General features: G+C 37.0%; 1 protein-coding gene across 1 annotated transcript in view; it reads left to right on the forward strand.

Moving 5' to 3' along the window:
- Positions 1–232: 232 nt before the first annotated feature.
- LOC121424960 overlaps positions 233–19716 on the forward strand; it is a 42310-nt gene continuing 22826 nt past the window's right edge. Inside the window, exons 1-3 of the mRNA XM_041620859.1 lie at positions 233–1920; positions 7363–7458; positions 8577–8753. Coding sequence (XP_041476793.1) covers positions 243–1920; positions 7363–7458; positions 8577–8753 — 1951 coding nt within the window. The 5' untranslated portion in view covers positions 233–242. The remainder of the gene's footprint in view (positions 1921–7362; positions 7459–8576; positions 8754–19716) is intronic.

A 19716-nucleotide genomic window follows, 5' to 3' on the forward strand; every position in this document is an offset into this window, starting at 1 on the left:
ACGACACATCTCTGTTCTTTTTTCAAATAAAAAGCTTAATGTTTTTCTGATTGTGTGAAAAGGACTTTCTCTTGTCATCACACCAATTAGATGAAAGTTTTCAGGAGTTGAAGGAAAAATACCTTCACTCAAATCACAAGTAAGCTACATTGCAGTATTAAACAGAATATAGCCTTTTGCTACAAGTAATTACATGTATATTTTTGTCTCTCTTTATTTCATTTCAGATTAATGTCTTAAAAATGGATCCAGGTGCCACGATGGTGGAACCGCCCGTGCGTCGCTTGCCACCCCTACAAGTTCTTCATGGTACCCCAGCACTTGATCTTGACACCCCACCACCGTCCCCTGGTACCCCACAGGGAGAATTACTACCCACCATTGCTGCAACAGCAGCTACAGCATCTCCAGCACCAAGGCCCCAAGCCCATAGTACACAGTCAGGTCTACCACAGTACTCAAAGGAGGAGATCTCACATAGTGTCCAGATCCTGGAGGAATGCTTTGAGCTCTTGAAACCACAGAACAGACCATGTCTGCGTACCCGTGGAAGGGTATCATCAGCATTCATTCACAACAAGTATAGTGTGTCAATAGCTCATCATTACTCAGACTTGCATGCGCTTTTGGTTCAGAGGGCACGACTGCAGCTTATCAGAGACTGCATGTATAGGGCATCGCAGTTACGGGAGTTGGTGACCAGTGTCCAAGGTTTAGTTCTGGTTGAACAGAACACCTTAAAGTCCCTGGAGAATTGTGAGTGTTCAGACCCATCCACAAAATTAGAATACTTGCCAAGTCTATGTGAACACTTAAGGACACAGCTCAATGATTGGTCTTCGATTCAGCATCAACTTCATTCTGACAAATGGCTGCAATTGCTTCTCCCACAACTCCGCTCAGACCTTACAAATATGAGCAACACGCTGTATTACTGGAGAGACTGTGTTTTGTTGTGGTTGCATAGGTTAATATACACAGGTATTCGGGTGCTAGCATTCAACCATGCAAGTTCAATGTCACAGGAACTCTTGTTTAATGTGGGACGCGGAATGGAGGAGTTCAATAGACTACTAGCAAGACCTACTGTTCTATTGGAACGTTTCTTGTTCTTATCAGAAGCATCAGACTCGATAACAAAAGATAGCCCTTTCTTGAACAGAGATGGTGCTGTACTCTCCTGTATACCTTACACGTGCAATCGTCTGCTGACCATCTTGGCAAAGGAAAGGTCACGTCCAGTGGCAATCAGAACTCTAAATTTCCTAACGGCCAACTCTAAGTTGCTTTGTGCTGTCAAAACACCAGGTTTCACATTTGACTGGCAAGAATACTTTGAAAGCTTATCTGAAGCCAATTCAGATGAGACAGATAGTGAGACAGCATCAGTTTCCCTCACATCAAGTAGTACTGTATTAAGTGCAATGTTGGATCTCAAGGACCACAAAGCTTTGGACCTATCCGGGAGGACTTCTCCTCTCTGCCATGTTGAAATGTATGAGGAGGAATTCATTTTGAAACTTCTTGGAGCAGTTGCAACATCAACCAATCTCCTGCAGAGGCAAGTGGTCAAGACCACAAGGGACAAACCCGCCTCAGTGGACACCAGCTGGAAGTCAAAGGCATCAGGGCCTTCATCATCTAGCAATGGAAGTGGTCTTAAATCCCGCGACACGTCCCATCGGAAGTCGGTCCGATGGGGCGATTCCCTGACCCAGGGTACCAGACAACAGCTCTGTGGACTCTATTTTGAGCAGCTGTGGCAGGAGTTTGGGGCTAACCTTGGAAATGGACTTCAACAGATTCTGTGGAAGTCCAACGGCTTAGATCATGTTGATGAAGTCTTGGGTCATATATTGCAGGTGGATGACCTTGCAGCCTTAACTATAGTTTGGGTCATGGAATCGTCTTGTACCAAAGGTAAAGTATTTAGAAAAACATGCATATCAATATCATTTTTATTACATACCTCTTTAATCACTTTGTTTTGTATTTATTTCATTCGACCTCCTCTAATCAACAGGAGCAAATCTCCCAATTTTGTTCAGAATTTTTGAAAAAGGATTTCTGTGTTGTTTTCTCAACCACCAACACCATCTCCGACAATGTATAGATTTGGAAAATTGTGATTTCAGGTGTTTAGTTATTGAGGTTGGAGGTCCAAAACAGCATGAAGATGTATTTTCAAAAATATCAACACCATACGTGTACTTGAAATAACATATTACCCTGTTGACTACTCGATTTTAAATACCTTTACAAAGCCTATAGGAGTTACAGTACCCATAGGGACAGTGATTTTCCGCGATCGCAGAAAACGGACGGAATTCACGGAAATGGCCTTTTGAAACGGAAATTGGCATTTCAAAGGGAAAATCACGGAAAACATATTTTTCCTCAAAATACACAGAAAAGCAACATAAATTACTCCAAATCTCAACAAAATATGAATATTAAATGGCCACAAAACCTCACAAAACAAGATCTCACTTCACCACAATCACGACAAAATCAACACATCGTGACTGCTCTTCACTCCTTCACACCCGATCGTACCCCTTGGCCTCGCCCAGGTCGTTCCCGGCCGCTCTGGCAGCTGGGTACCGTCGATCGGCCGTATCGAAATCATTCACATGCAGGTCGTGTTTTGCTGCCCTCTACGTTTGAAAATGTACAGCACGATCTTGAAATCCAAAATGGCGGAAAGATTGAAATCGTTGACTGCTCGAAACGATGTCCAAAACCCCCCAAAATTATCTATAAAAATTCATTCAACAGTGAAATAATGCTAGACATGTGAAAGGTGAGGATGTATTCATGTTAGATATATGTATTAAGATATTTTTTGTTCCCGCATAGATCCGATTAGAGCGGATTCTACTACGTTGTTGGTACAGTGACAGATCCAAATTTTGACCAGCGCGAGCGTTAACTTGTTTTATTGCTACTGGATGGGTAAACGGAATCGTCACTTTTCCGTGTGTACAAAGTCTATGGGGAACTGATATGCCAAAACGGAATTTAAGATTTTCTGAAACGGAAAAGGCAATTTTCTGAAACGGAAAATCACTGTCCCTATACCCAACAATCCATAGATAGACTTATAATTTGTCACAATTACTTTCTATAAAAGCTTTCCTCTATAAAGTTGGTGTCTACATTTACATATAACTTCATTGCAAAATTGGTAGTGAGATTTTTCTCAAGCTGACATTGCATTGAGCACAAGTAGTAATCAATACTGATGTTTTGTAACAACTGCTCGGCAACTCTTGAAACTTAGCCCCATAGACACAAGAATCTGACATCTCCAACAAAGGATTGCAATTTGATTTCCATTGACATTTCGATGCTCCGATGTTTTCCATTTAGCGTCACTTGGGGATGGAGCCTTCTTGGGCTTCCATTGTTGTTTAAAAATAGGGGTCATCTGAAGGTAATATTGATTTCAAGTTAAAACCCAATCGCAAAGATATAGAAAATGCAAGTGGAGTGACGTGCATTGCATTTACATTGGAGATCTCGGGAGAGTTTCATGAATTAACTTGTCAGTAATTTGCACAGTTTAGAGACGGTGATTTTCCGTTTTAAAAAATGGTCTTTTCCGTTTGTGAAAATCTATAATTTTAGAAATGGAAATTCTGCTTTGTCACTGAAAATATAGACAGCAAAAGCCTGAATTCTGTTTTGCAAAGGTGAATTCCATGAATTTTTGCATGAAAAGTACAAGAACCAAACAGAATTCCCGTTTTATTTACCGGTAAAACAGAAAATCACTGTTCCTACGAAGGACCTAACTGTTGATGAATTGATGTGAGCCTTTCTAATGTAAGGATTTCAATAACTATGTACAAATATGAGAACAAATATTTTTTTACAAATTTAGAAGAAACCATTTTGCAGTTTGATAGGTAGATTTTGTGTATAAATGATTGTATTGTAAAAGTAACAACCTACAACACCTACCTGTAGGCTTTACCATGCCATTAATACTGAAAAATATAAATCCCTGTCCTGCAAAGTCGGAAAAAAAAACTACCCTCAGACACATACAGTACATGCACCTCGCTCATTACTGATCTGGAGTTTGCAGTTTTGAAATCTCATCTGAGATATAAAGAATAAATATTATTGTACAACGCCTACTTAGCTTGTTGTACGCGATCAAATGGGAGGCTGAATGTCACACATTCCTACCGTTGCACACAAGCAAGACGTACCATCCAAAATGTACCATTGCACGGCTTTAGAGGTGACGTCACAATGCGATTTCATTGAATAAGGTGACAATGCGCGTACAGCCCGCTGGCTAAATGCGCAACGCTGTCCAAGATCGATCATGTGCGCTTGTGGGATTTTGCTTTTTGCTTTCAATATTTTTGCTCCCTTTTCATAGATTACTGGAGGAAAAAACTCTTGTTTTTTTTTCATATTTTCGCTAGATTCCGAGGCGTTGTACAACACAAATAGCGAATATTCTTATTCGTGCAATGGTGCAAGATTTTGCATTCGGTGAAAGAAAGAAACGCTCTATTCAACTCGGCTAACGCCTCGTTGAATAGAGCATCTTTCTTTCACCTCATGCGAAATCTCGCACCATCGCACTCATGCCTATTCGCTATTTGTATACTGTTTGATGTTCTCATTAGTTTGATGAGATTGAGGGGAGATAGGCATAAATTTGTAAACCTTCAATAAGAAGAGGCTTTTGAACCCCTGGCATGCTTTTGAACCCCTGGCATGCTGACATGTAATGATGTAGTAGGCCTAATATTCCAGTTGCAAGAAAGGTGAAAATAATTGTGAGCTTTCAAATGTTTTTCGTGATATTCCTATTAAAAAAAAAATAGCCCTCTGATATCACTGCCAAAGCTTTATAATATTCTTTTGATGAAAATATCTGAAACATTTCGGCTTTCCGTTTGCGTGTAGCTCCACATACATGGATAGTATTACTGTTTGTGTGTGCATGTAATTCTCAGTAGATTACAAAAAGTTAGTTTGATGATTTCAAACAGCGAACACCAGTTCATATATTTCAAACAACCCTTTACATTCATTTTGAGACAGTGATACCCATACATGTAGTTTCTTTATTAACGGTTCAGACTGATGACCAAGAAGTTAACTTTGACTTTTACATATTTACACTTAATATGCAACAAAAAATTTGGCTATGAAAATTTTGTAAAATCATCTGTCACCCCTGCATTAACAAGAAAAATATTATGACAAATATTACTTCTAAATTTTCAATTTAAGAAATGCACACACGTGCCTCTGTAATACAATATGCTTCGAATGTAATATCAACCTAAACAGACCTACTTTTTACAGTGAACGTAACATTTGATTGAATTTACACAACTTGTAACTGGCGTACAGTATATTGACATATTATTTCATTATGAATCAAAAGTGATAGGTATACCGGTACATAGTCTTCTTGTTAAAGGCAGTAGATGTATAATATATATTGCTAAGATATACATGATGCAATTTGGGCTGAGCAAGTCAGAAATTCATCTTTCCAGTTTCCATTCATGTACATGTATGACATTCTGATCTCACTCTCATTATTACATTTTATCCCTTTATTTAAAGGGGAATGAAACCTTTGGAACAAATATACTCGTGTAGAAACAGAAAAATCAAAGAATAAGAATAAAGAAAGTTTGAGAAAAATCGGACAAATAATGAGAAAGTTATAAGCATTTGAATATTGTAATCACTAATGCTATGGAGATCCTCCCATTGGCATTGTGACAAGGATGTGTGATGTCACTGATGAACAACTTTCCCTTTGGTGGACTATAAAATACCCTCAAAATGTCTCTTTTTGCTTTTTCTAATGATGATACAAACTCTTTATCCATGATGTATTCTTAAAAACATGTAATACATGCCCTCATGTAGAAAGAACACATGATCTATGGATAGATGTGATAAAAGAGGCAATTCAAGTGAAATATATACTAAAGTAATGGGGAGAGTTGTTCACAAGTGACATCACACATCTTTGTCGCATTGCCAATTTGCTATCTCCATAGCATTAGTGATCGCAATATTCAAATGCTCATAACTGTCTCATTATTTGTCCGATTTTTCTCTAACTTTTGTTGATCTGTTTCTTTGATTTTTCTGTTTTCACACAAGCTATCTTGTTCCAATGGTTTCATTCTCCTTTAAAGGTTTTAGTACAAATTTGAATATTTTCAGAAAACTGAAACTTAAATATATAATATATATACCAAATGCTGAGGGTAGGAAATCATTTGTTTTATTTTTCATTTTTTTGTTACAACATTTTGGGCAACTGCTGAATTTTGGGGACTATTCCTTTTATTTCAAGTGCTCCTTTTTATGCATTTTACAAAACAGTTATAATGCAAGCATTTATCATTCTGCTATTTCTTAAACTTTCTTAAATATTGTTTTGTGGCATATCTGGAGGCAACTTTACATATATGTAGAAAAGTTGGTTGCCCCGGAGCATTAATTTTGGGGAATGTTAGTGACGATTTGGCTCTAATGAGTGGGAAATTGCCGCTCGCCCCCATCTATTTGTTTAATACAGTACATTGCTTCATCAGAAATGCATATTACAGGTTGTACTATATGATTAGTCTTTATGTATCGGAAAGAGAAAAGTTAGGTTTTCGATACAGATTGAAAGCTTTGGTTGGTCTGGAATTGGCTTCAGCGATGTGACTTGGGCATAAGATAGAGAAATGCAGATTTCATCTTGTATAGGTAACCACATGCTCTAATCAATCGCCCTGGCCTGAAGCACTAAGAAAGGGGTTCTCAAATTGCATCTCTAAACTTTGCAACATCTGTAGCAGCTCAAGGATTTTGTTGGGGAATCTGGGTTTTCCTGGAAAGTCAAAAGGTTGTTTCTTTTAAACGAAAAAATCCATCCTTGTCTTATCATTTGAAAAAGTAAATCTGAAACAGGAATACTCTGAAATTTCATCTTGCCAGATTGATTGTGGGAATAGCAGCCACAGTGCAGCCCCAGATACATGTACATGTAGATGTTGCTCTATCCTTCAAATCGCTGAATGCCAAACAGAGTAGCAGCCACCAACTCCAGTCTATTTACGTCTAATGAAACTGTTTCTGTAGGTGGTTTCAAACCATTTCTCTCATATGTTTTTTACACAACCAGGTTGCGATACGCAAAGGTAAAAAAAGGTTGTTACTACTCAACGCTGTAGGGCGCTCTTCCCAAGCGTTTCGTTGCGCGGTCTATGTACTGTCCGATCTTCCCCTTGAAGTATCTTTGTGTAACCTTGGAATTCAGAAGATGAAGAGGAATGAATTTAGATTTATATCTATCACTTTCACTTCAATTTTCAGAACAAAAGAATCGTTTGTCACAAGGTGCCCTGAAGGCGTTGCACAGCCTTGCAACGTCCCTTCAACTCAGGACTGTACTAGCTGTATGGGACAGAGGTAAGGTTCAGTTAGAATTGTTTAGGATTGAAAAGGAATTTAAAATCATTAATGTTATTGTCTTAGTTTTGTGGACATATTTACTCTGAAAAGTACATTAGTGTTTTTAAGCTTGTTTGAAGATTTGGTTAGGGCTAGGATTAACAATGTGAATTATAGTTGAGTAATCTATACTTTCTGATATCCAATCACAGTATTGCATGATATACATGTATGTTCTTTGACCCTTTTTAAAGAAAAATAAACCAATCACCCATTGTTACCAAAAAAAAATTCAGCTCTACATTTTTGTATAAATATGAAATTTTATCTTTGAAACATCTAGTATGGTCTCTCAGTGATTTCTTTAATATTTCTCTGTAAAAAGGCCTTAATGTGTAGAGCATATATTTACAAAAGTAGTGATGGTTTATCAGAAAGCTGGACAGAGATAATATCTTGAAATACTTCAGAATCTAAGAGAAAAAAAAGGCAGACATTTTATTTTGATTGTGCACCAGATCTACATGTACAGTATATCAATTTTAATATGTATAATTGCAAAATTTATCCAGTAAAATACATTTTCATTTCATGTCTTCCTCATCATATACTAGTAATTTAAGAATGAACTGGAATGGTGTCACTTTTGAAGGATTCACCTAATCTACATGTATATGAACTTTGTTTTAAGCTTTGCTGGTTATGGTATTGTTATGCAGGACATTTCTTCTACAAGCATGTGTACAGCATTAGCATGATGTATCAGCTTTTTGTACCTGGACATAATATCCAAACCTCTTGCAGGTATATGTTTGGAAGTATAATAGTGATGATGCTTTTATATATTACACCTTTAAATCAATAACAACATATAAATCTACACCTTTTTGAAGGTATGTCTGGAAGTGTTAGTGTCAATGCTGATACCTTACACCTTGAAATTCAATACCACATCTACACTTCTTTGTAGGTACATGTGGAAGTGTATTTAACATCAAAGCTTTTACCTTACACCTTAAAAATCAATACCATATCTACATGTACACCTCTTTACAGGTACGTGTGAAGGTGTTTACAGCTTCAATGCTGAAACCTTATACCTTAATAATCAATACCATTTCTACACCTCTTTTCAGGTATGTGTGAAGTGTTAGCGTCGATGCGTTCCGATAAGTGTTTAATCTCGCACCTGGAATCTGGTCAAATGGAGAGCAAGACTTGTCAGCTATTCCAACGTTCCATCGTTCCTCTTCTATGTTTTCTAAGGACGATAGAGCAGCATTTAGTTCCCTCTGGTCCTGGCCATCCAAAAGGTAGGTGAAATTATAGTGTTGTACATGTATATAAAATGACCCTAGGCCCCCCCTGAAAAAAAAAGCAATGACGAAAAGTAGTTTTATGTACAGGCCTTAAACTTTATGTTTCATTGCAAATGATGGCAAATATTTTTCTGTACACAAAAAAAAAACCAATTACACCCCCCCCTATGAAAAGAAGGAAAAAAACCAACTGGATATGCTTATCGTACTATTTGGAAAAGAAGAATATCACCATTCTTGGAGTGATGTCTTTTTTCGGTGCTTGTTATTTTTGGAGCATTGTGGTCCAGTGGATTAGTCTTCTGACTTTGAAACAGAGGGTCGTGGGTTTGAATCCCTGCCATGGAGTAATTTCCCTCAGCTTGAAATTTATCTACAATATGCTGCACTCAACCCAGGTGAGGTGAATGGGTACACGGTAGGAAGAAATGCCTTGAATGATTGAGTGCCTAAGCAGCCCAGCTAAAGCCGGGGTAATAATGATAGCAGGGCCTGCTGGGAGAACAGTTTTCAGATCTGAAGTGGCTTCCCTGGGTAAATATACCAATATTATTATTTTATTCATTTTTTTTAGAGAGAGAAAAAAAGGAACATTTTTAGATATAACCCTTTTATTTCTTGTCACTTTTAACCTCTGTAAAGGTGTGTGGCTTCTGCAGCATCCCTTCAACTGAATCTGCCCATATTATATAAAATATAGGTTGATGCTCCCCCCCCCATCCTGCGGCTAGCGAGGTTGACTGTATAAACAAAAATAAAAAGAAACATTTTATATTAAGTATAATTACATTCCGCACAGTATTTAGCCTAGTGAGAGGAAATTGATTACTAGCTATTTTTAACTAGTGATCATACTATAAATGAGGAGAACTACGGCTGCTGTGTCTTTAATAATGAAGATGATATTTATAGTGCACAAGAGATCATCAGGTGGGGGGGGGGGCAATCTTTGCAAAACAATATCATAGCATAATAGTGATCTTGCATTTTAGGGTCGTGAACTTGGGGAAAAAATTAAGTTCAACATTTTTTTAGTGTATTTGTATCATTGTGTGGGTCGTGAATGTCAATGAACATTTAAATGGCAATAAAACTTAAAATATATGCATGGCATATAAGGATATATTCAAAGCAAGAGGAAAATTTTCAGCAAAAAGACAAATACGGTACTCTCCCTCAAATTATCTTAAATAAACCAATCCCAGGTATTTATGGTACATGTAGGTACAGGGAAGCTTTTCTTTTAGATTCGTCAGCCATTTATAACTAAAAGATATTTCAAAGGAGAAAAAACGTAATGAGTTCTGATATTGGCCTCCTTCAGAGAACGTTGCCTATCTTGTCTGAATAATGTATGCAATGTAGAAGAAGAGTGAACACATGCATTAACAATATTGGAGTATGTTCTACCTGTATGCTTCAAACTAGAAAATGTCACATACACGGTTGATGGACAGGTTCTTAGTCACTGCTCAAATTTACGTTTACGTAGACAAGTCAGTAAACTCGATTTCTACGTTCAAATCCCTGAACAAAATCATGCATGATATTGTGTCATCAGATGATAGCCTTTTGCTTGATTCCGTATGCATATAAATGAGCGAGCAAATGATTTTGCTCGTAAGTTTTAGCAATCTCTATTTCTGACTGTTAGCACTTCCGTGACGATTAGAGCTAATGCTAAAAAGCATACATTGTATGCATAAAGCAAATATTTTACTTGTGCATTTAAGCACTTGCTTGGGATTTTCAAGCTCCGACAAAGCAGCTTGAGCGTTTGCTTGATCAGGGTATTCGCGTTTTTAAATCATGTTTATGCACCTGAGAGAAAACCTCAAGGTGTATAGTAGCCCACATGTACATGTTTTCTTCCTAGTTAGTTTACACCGAAAGGATGTTATATGAAAGAAGCGGCAATTTCCTCTGCCACTCCTTTGCTTTCCAGTCCTGCCTTTTCTGTGAGTCATGTTCGCACCAACATGACGTTGCTATTGTTTAAACTGCAAGCAATTCCTTTCTGAAGGCAAGAACAGGGTTTAAGCACTAGCAAAGGGTTATTCATATGAAATAAAGTAATTGTCTTTTGCTTGGCTAGCAATTGCTTGTGCTTGAAGAAATTGCTACTTTTTTGCATCTAACTCATTATCATTTTTTATTCAATGTTTGATTTGAGTCTATGGCTGCAGACTCATCCATGTTAACATATTTGCAGCTGAAAGTCATGTTCAGTGTACATTTGTTCGTACTTGAGTGCATAAACAGCTAATTGTTGGGAGCCGTGGGACTATTTGAGGTATTTTCCTTAATCATGGAAGTAGATTTTCATCTTATTAGAGAGTTTACTAATCTAATTGACTGGCCCAGATTTGAGATGAGGAGGGGAATGCTTCCTGGTTTTAATCAAGCCTGAATAGACTGAGCTGATCTCTCTGCACTGTCTTTGGTCGAGAGAGAAAAAAGGGTATACAAAAGAAATTAGAGCAGTGTGGAGAGCGACAGGAGAGGGATGCAGAGAGGAGAGTGGATGGATGGATGGATGGAGAGAATGGAAGATAAAGGAGGAAGAAACAGGATGGAGAAAGGAAGAGATGGAAAGGAGGGAGAAATATTGGTGCATAGGGCAAGAGTTAGTGGAAAGAGGGGGGGGGGGGGGGTAGAGACTAGAGTGGGGAATGAGAGGGAGAGGCGGTGAAAGTCAGAAGAAAGGAGAGAGATCTGCAAGAGAGAGATGAAGGGAGGGCAATAGTTTGTCAAGAAAGAGAAAAAAATGAGGAGGGACAAGGGGAAAGAGGGAGAGATAAGGAGAAGAGAGGAGATGGAAAGAAGGTGAGAGAAATGTCCACAAATTAAGGGAAAGAATGGGGAGGGGGCATAGTGTGAGTCTACACACTCAAATATAAAGTCAATGTAGAGAGCAAAAAAATAAAGAGAAAGATAGATTGTAATTGGTACAAGTATTCAGTAAAGAGAGATGGAGCAAAAATAGAAGATGAGGAGATGAAAGTGAGCACAATAGACAGGGAAAAGTCAGCAGAGACAAAATTCAGTTGAGAAAAATTCAGGACAAAGGAACTTCCATCTTCACGATAACAAGAGATGTAAGTGATAGCAAGAAAAATAGAGATGAAAGGGGCAAAGACTAAGGAAGACGGTGAAAAGGAAAGAGGAGAGGGTTGCATGCATTCTGAAGTGCAACTGGACACAACACCAATGACATTTAAACAGGAAGGGAGACCATGTCACTAAATGCAGTGTTCAGTCCAAGGGAAAAAAAATCAAACTCCTGGCATCATTATTCATTATTAGAGACAGTGCCTACCGAGATGTCTCCGCCACCAGAGTGTATCCCCGAGCCGTCTACATCGTACTTCCTTGACGCGATCCCATTTTCCGAAAGCGAATGGCTTCAGTTGTGTGCATTTCACCTAATGTGTAACCGCCTGCATTGATATATTTCCCGATCCATTGAATCAACCCTAGTTGAATACCCATTGCCGATCATTCCTAATCTAGTTTTTCTTAGAATAGAATCGGTCGAGTCATGGAATCGTTCGAGGTATCTCGGAGAGAAAGTGAGAGAAAACAAGGACACATATTTTTGTGAGACGTAACTCTGTTTGAGCTAAAATACATTGTACTCAATCAGCACATGTCATTGAAATTCATACATAATCACTACTTTGAGTCCCTGATATACCTGACCTGGCCTTTACCAGACAAATTAACGATGACAAGAATTCTGTTGTTAAACAGCACTACATGTAGGTAATACATGTACATCAAAACTGTGTATCAAACTCCCATCTCAAAAACTTGCAATTATTGCAACCAATTGCAAGTCTGTTTTCAATCCGAAAATAAATCATGTCTTGCAAATTTGTATTTGATTATTGCTCTGGTTCTTGCATTAAGGAACTCTATGTATATATGTCAACCGTAAAATGGCAACATATATTTACAATTACATATATGTTCTTGCAACATTCCCTACAATGGTATAAAGTGCTTTCCAGATCAAAGATTCATATTCATAATCGTAATGGTTGTGTTTTTTTCAATAATAAATGTAATACTGAGTACTCAATCCCTTCATGGACAATCTGCTTTGGGATATATTCATTGTCATAATGGATTTCAGTTTGTTTCCTATATTTATTTTAGCAGCAGAATCTTCTCCCCTTGCCTCCTTTCCATTCTAACAACCCAAGAGGCCAATATGACATTTCCACTTTTGTAACGATAATTATTTCCCTCTGTTTTCAACTTTAACCATACTCTTTGAGTTTTATTCTTGAAGAGTATATACTATAATGCCTCTTCTCACTGGAGGTGGTTGCTGGAGGCAAAAGGCTATTATTTACAAAATGTAGCATGAACATAGAATGTGTGGCCCTCACACAAATTGGAGAAGCTTCTGTAGAAACAGGAGGCTTGCTGATTTTTGCATTGAAACTGTGATGGGTTTGGGTCAAATCTCCATCCGTGTACATCTAAGATTTGAAGCATGTTTGGTGGAAGCAACAACCAATCAGAGTTCTCGAATTAGGCATATTAGGCTTATTTGTACAATGTCACAAGTACATGTACATGTATGTTCATAAGTGTGATCACATCGAAGTTGCAGAATTTGTCTTAAAGGAATAATAAAAAATTGCGCTATTTGACACCTTTTTTGCTGAGCAAACCATGCTACATGTATCTGAGTCTTCAGCCTGTCCATCTGACTTTCTTCAACACAACTTCATGTAGCTCTATACAGTTTTAGTCTAAACTACAGGTACTATGATGATCATGCTAAAAAACAAAACAAATGTCCCCCTCTCATATTTTCCCTCACTTTTTTTTATGATTTGTTTCTTTCTTTGAAAATTTCTGATCATGGAGTATGTATTATACATAGTGCATGACACTAGCACCGGTCGACACTCGACAGTCCCAGAACGGTAAAAAGCCCTGTCGGGCCAGTAGTTTGTTGCATGAAAAGAACAAGTAAATTTTTGCCTACAAGCACATAAGGGTGAATTATCAAGTTTTAAAGTAGAGTCATTCCTGTTTTTCACCAATCTCACTACAACAGGCTAGCAATTGTTACGTCGAGATGAATTTAAAAAATACTCTTTTTTTGTCAAAAAATACCTTTTTTCCTTATAAGAATACTTTTTTGGTTGTAGAAGGTTGGCAGGTCCGAATATCAGAGAGTAGTCTCATATGAACAGACTGATTTTCTTGTTGACAATAATAACTTGTATAATTTATTGTCGTCGGTGTCCAACCCCTCCTATTTCCTTATTCCAGTCTCTTTCTCACAATATCACGGTCTAATTTCCCCGAGTGAAGTCTCGTCTGCCTGTGGCTTTATAGATAGGGGAGATTAGTTATCAATATTCATTGCCTCCTCATTATTTGTTATATGAGGAAGACTAAAATGAAACCCTGCACGCCAAGAATGATCAGTCTGCGTTTCCATAAGGACAGCAATTCACTGTTTACTCTATCTCTTTTTTAAAGGGAAATTGTTGGTGTGGGAAAGATGAAAAGCAATTATTTTGAGTGCAACTTTTTTTCATAGCACCTTCTTAGACACCTTTCAAGTATGGTAAATGTTACTCTCACCCCCTTTTTTCTTACTATTTCAATTATTATTTCAATATTTATTTTTCTGTTTCCTTTCTTTGCTGCATCATGAGATTCTACTTGTATATATGATAGATTTGACATAGTATAAATGTTCATTATTTTCAAATATAGGTGATCTTATAACGTCAAAGAATCTAAGCGAAAATTTCAAAAGTGCAAAAGAATGTGAAAATATGTTCCCTCACAAAACTATATGCCTTCATATTTATGAAGAAAGTTGGCAGTTTGGGGATGTACATTATAGTGTTTAGTCCTATTAACCCATTTCTGTGTGAAGTACATGACTCTCAAATTGAATGATTAAGTTTCTTATGACTTTGCTAATAAATAAAAATCCTATAACGGTATCAACTCATTACATTGTCAGAGTACGTACATGTACATATAGAAAATTAAGCTCAAAGTTTCAAGGATTTTTTGGTTACATAATCTTAATTGTCTGTCATTAGGCATGTACCATTTTGTTGAGAAAATGGCTGCTTATGTGAAAAAGCAACCTCTTCACTGCAATTGGAGGCCAACTGAATATAAAAGTAAATCAACCTAAACTTCTGGCATAGGAAACAAATCTGAACGGTAAAATGGGCTCTGGGATTGTTATGTTATGCCTCTGCTGTCTACATGCATGCAGATTGCAGTATATCCTTTCTTTTGCATTAGTTATACAGAGTAGATTTGAATCAAGATGGCTTTGTACAACCATGAATAAGTATGCACCTCATGCCCCATATGCATGTATTATGGGTTTGAGTGCAATCAATGAATTATTCCTCTCGACTGACTCTCTCTAGACTCTTTTATTCATGAATTCAGAGAGATCAAGATCTGTAAATATGCACAACTTGAATATATGGTTTAATGATCGATTGCTGTATTCCATGAAGGCACTGATGTCTTTTGCAGCTGGAGGTGACAAGATTCTTATCATTTTCTATTGCGTAAATGGATGTAATCAATAATGTGTTTCCTTTCACTAATACTTTTTAATAGTCTTTCATCAAAGATAGGCCTGTTGGTTTTAAAGGTATTGTTGAAACTAATACCCTTTTCATAAACCTATCCTCCAATTAGCCGCCTAAGAGTAATGCGGATAATTCAATAAAAATTGCGTTCATAAACTCCGAAAATAAGCCGCATTATTTTTACGAGCGCCCGTCCTGAAAAAGGCGGATAATCGCCATGACAACTGGACACGCCCCCTCCGATGCGGTTGTGTTGGAAAAGGGTGACCTTGTGACCGCACCATGGCAATTTTCCGCATTATTTGGAAATGCGTTCATAAACTCAAAATCTTATCCCGATGCCGCTATTATGCGGATAATAGCAGCATCAGAGTAATGCGGATAACTCTTGTCCTCCTCCAATTTTACGACCAAATTATGCTGCTATTAGCCGCCTAATTCATTTTAATTGGGTTTATGAAAGGGGTATAAATCCTGAACTTTAATGTGTGAATAAATTGAACTTTTTGTCTTTAATGAAAATATAAGTAAAAGGTAAAACACATTTATTACATCCATTTATGCAAAATGAAAAGATTTTAGAAAAAATATAATTAATGTTCCCTGTCCTTTGTATAGACTTCCATTTTTATCCCATTTGTTTTCTATGCTGCTTAAAATATCATGGTGACCTTTTCAAAATCTTATTATTTCTTTGAATCGATTTACACTTGAGCCATTCTCTTGAATGCATGTTATTCATACCAATTAGTCTTCCTCCTTGGTATGCTCACCTACTAGTACAGGGAGTTCACAAAGTAGCCCCATTCACACTCCAGGGAAAAATGTGCTTTATACCTACATGTATTCTAAATCATAAAAGTCATGTTTATACTGATCCTGAAAAATTGTACTACAGTTGCAGGAGGGAAAATTACATGGGAACTTGGGCCATTTTACCCCTCAAATGCTAAAAAAAATCCCCGGAAAATTCCCATTTCCTGCAGTGTTAAAGCTTATTTCATGTTGCAGATTTAGGCAGTAGGTTGTAAAGAAAAGTAGCCTAAGAAAAAAAATGCTGCATAGTTTTCCTGCTAAGTGGCATTTCAGAGTGCTTTAAAAAGCAACTTATTCTTGTCTATATTTCTTTCTTCCTTTCTTTTCCTACCTTTTTTTTCTGTTACCAGTGGGGAAGGTGGTGCTTTGCACTGCTGGCCCACCACCAAGAGGGAGTATTGTTTCTAATGGACCGAAACTCCCAGTGACTGGTGGAAACCAACTGAGGATACCCCTGGTATTGCATGAGGCGGCATTCTCGTGTTTAACTTAACTTGTGTAATAGATTTTGACATTTATGGGTGTTGAATTAACTCTTTGAATTTAATACAGGCTTTAAATGATTGCTAGAGTCTTCAGACAACATCAACTAGTGTAATGTTTACACAATTGTTTTTTTGCTGTGTGTGAACCAGTGGATCAAGATATAAAAAAGATGAGGTCATTTACAATACGTAAGTTTTGTGCGGCACACTGTATAATGTATGTACAACCACTGGGAGTTGGGAGGGTCTCCCTGGTTCAACTGTGCTAAGTAGTAAGGGAGGACATGGTTCATTCATAATTTTGTTTTTTTAGTATTTATAAGTGTTCTGTTTTAAAAAAAACAATTTCCACCACAATCACATAATGAATAGACAGAGATTGGATTGCAATGAGGCTATCATCATTTGTAAAGAAGTAAATGGTCCACACAAGGATGAACAAATTAAATATCAGATGACAAGTGTTTTGTAAATAGATTTCCATAGTTGGCTAATTGCTTTGGGTCTGAACAGCCCCTTCTTGCATTCACTGTCTATTCTTATCCGATGATGGATAAAAAGAAGAAAAAGAAAAGGGATGAAAGAACAGAAAATAAAAGCTGGGAGGAAATGGGGGAAATGCAATGAATTGATGCTATGCATTAAGTTTCATTAGCATACTGATCAATTTTATTCATGATGCGAGACTAGGCAAGCTCCCCGAAGATCCATTGACATTTCGTCTAATGATTCCGGGGATGATTATGACGAACCTGTTGTTCGGAATTCAGCCCTTTTTCACCATGTTTCTGGATTAAAGCAAGTGCAGGCCTGCCCAAGAATAAGGGTCATCCTCCCTCTCCATATGGATCAAGATTCAAGAGTGATGCTAACGCAGGTGTAAATGAAAGTGGTCCTTTTATAGAAAGAATATCCTCACTAATCATGAAGATCTCTCCTTCATTTAAAAGACATCTTTTATAGCCAATCTTAGTTTAAACCCCTCCAAATTTCCTTGGATTGCACAGAAGGAGTGGTCACGTCTGCTTTTATCATGACATAACAATCTATACCAGTATGTTATATGCCTTCATACCTCATCAAAATCCTTGCCACAGCTTTCACTGGAGCTGGAAAGAATGCATTCATGTTGTTTTTCTTTTTTACGTGTTAAAGGGATGCATCCCAAATGCATAGCACTGCACCCCAAAATTCATGGTTTGAATGTGGCATATAGGCGCTGGCGTACAGATGGGAGGTCTCTTGCCCCCCTCCCCAAAAAAAAAAATCAAGACAAAGAAAAAAAAGAGAAAAGGATGAAATAAATTATTTTCTGAATTTATGTCAAAATCTATCACAAATTGGATTAATGTACAGTAGATAAAATAAAGCTGTCAATTTTTTTCTAGCTCGCATGTTTTTATTAATTTTATGTGATATGCCATATCAAACCTCCTCAAATTTGTTGCCTCATTATGCCATTGCATGTAGATACATGTAAATAAAAAATGTGCGACTTGCATGGACTCACTACTGGCTACCTCCTTTTATAGTAAAGAATGTAATTTGATGTTCAGCAGTGATATATAAATGATATTTATTGTCAGACAATATTATATTTGAAATAAAGCAACCTCTTTCATCGACCAAACATCATTCATGATTTGAAGACTATTGCTTTCTTCACCCCTCTCAAGATAATTGTTTTGAATTAGGAATGATGTCAGTGATCGGATTGCACATATTGTACATCATGCTCTGGAGTCATCGTCAGCAACATGAGTGTACAGTCGTATTTGCTGAATGTGATTTAGTTTATATACAGTGTGTCCCAGAAAAAACGAAACCGGGATTCCACATCTTTTTTCTAAATTTTTTTTTGTTCAAATGCAAATTGATTTCATATGAATCATCATACAATTATTCCTCTACATTTTTAAACCTTTTATTTGACAAACACTTCACGCATTAATGTGCAAGACGGGTTTGAAATTTTAATGTTAAAACCAAGTTGTGGAGAAAAATTGGACAAGATTGGTTCGTGATACGAAAACTGTGCTTATTTGACGATTGACTCATTTAATAGCATTTCTTTTGTATTCTTTGTTTAGTTTCTGTCAATGATCCCTGAAATGAGATTCGATTCAGATTCTTACATGAGCAATTCGTTTCTGATAGGCCTCAATATTTATTGTTTGTTACCTGCCATGTGTGAATGATTTGCTCAGCCTTTGGGCACAAATTAAAAGTCAAGTCCACCTCAGAAAAATTTTGATTTGAATCAATAAAGAAAAGTCAGACAAGCACAATGCTGAAGATTTCATCAAAATCGGATGTAAAATAAGAAAGTTGTGACATTTCAAAGTTTCGCTTATTTTTAACAAAATAGTTATATGAACGAGCCAGTAACATCCGAATGAGAGAGTTGGTGATGTCACTCACTATTTCTTTTGTTTTTTATTGTTTGAATTATCCAATATTTCAATTTTTACTAATTTGATGATTAGGACCCCTTGCCTGAAGCACAAAATGTCAAAATAATGGAATTCCACGTGTTCAGGGAGGAATGAAACTTCATTTCACATGAAAATGATGAGAAAAATAAAAATATTTCATATTTTAAACAATAAAAAACAAAAGAAATAGTAGTGAGTGAGTGACATCATCGACACTCTCATTTGGATGTAACTGGCTCGTTCATATAACTGTTTTGTGAAATGAAGCGAAACTTTAAAATGTCATAACTTTCTTATTGTACATCCGATTTTGATGAAAGTTTCAGTGTTATGCTTGTGAATTTTTCTCTTTTTATACATATCAAGTTTTTGTTGGGGTGGACTTGTCCTTTAAAGATGAGATTCCACTATTACCATCAGTGTCAAATTCATAGTAAAACACGTTTGATAAAATTGTGAAATTTATCTCTGAATACAAGTTTCCTTTTTTGTGGGATGCACTGTATATAGCTGCACTATGTTTGATCATCTGTATCGAACATTTGCAGCAGACTTTTGGTAATGATGTGCATGCATACTGCGTGAGTGCCCTACTTGTCTCCCTGCATTTTAGATACAAATA

This window comes from Lytechinus variegatus, chromosome 12, assembly GCF_018143015.1.
Source record: "Lytechinus variegatus isolate NC3 chromosome 12, Lvar_3.0, whole genome shotgun sequence".
Lineage (NCBI taxonomy): Eukaryota > Metazoa > Echinodermata > Echinoidea > Temnopleuroida > Toxopneustidae > Lytechinus > Lytechinus variegatus.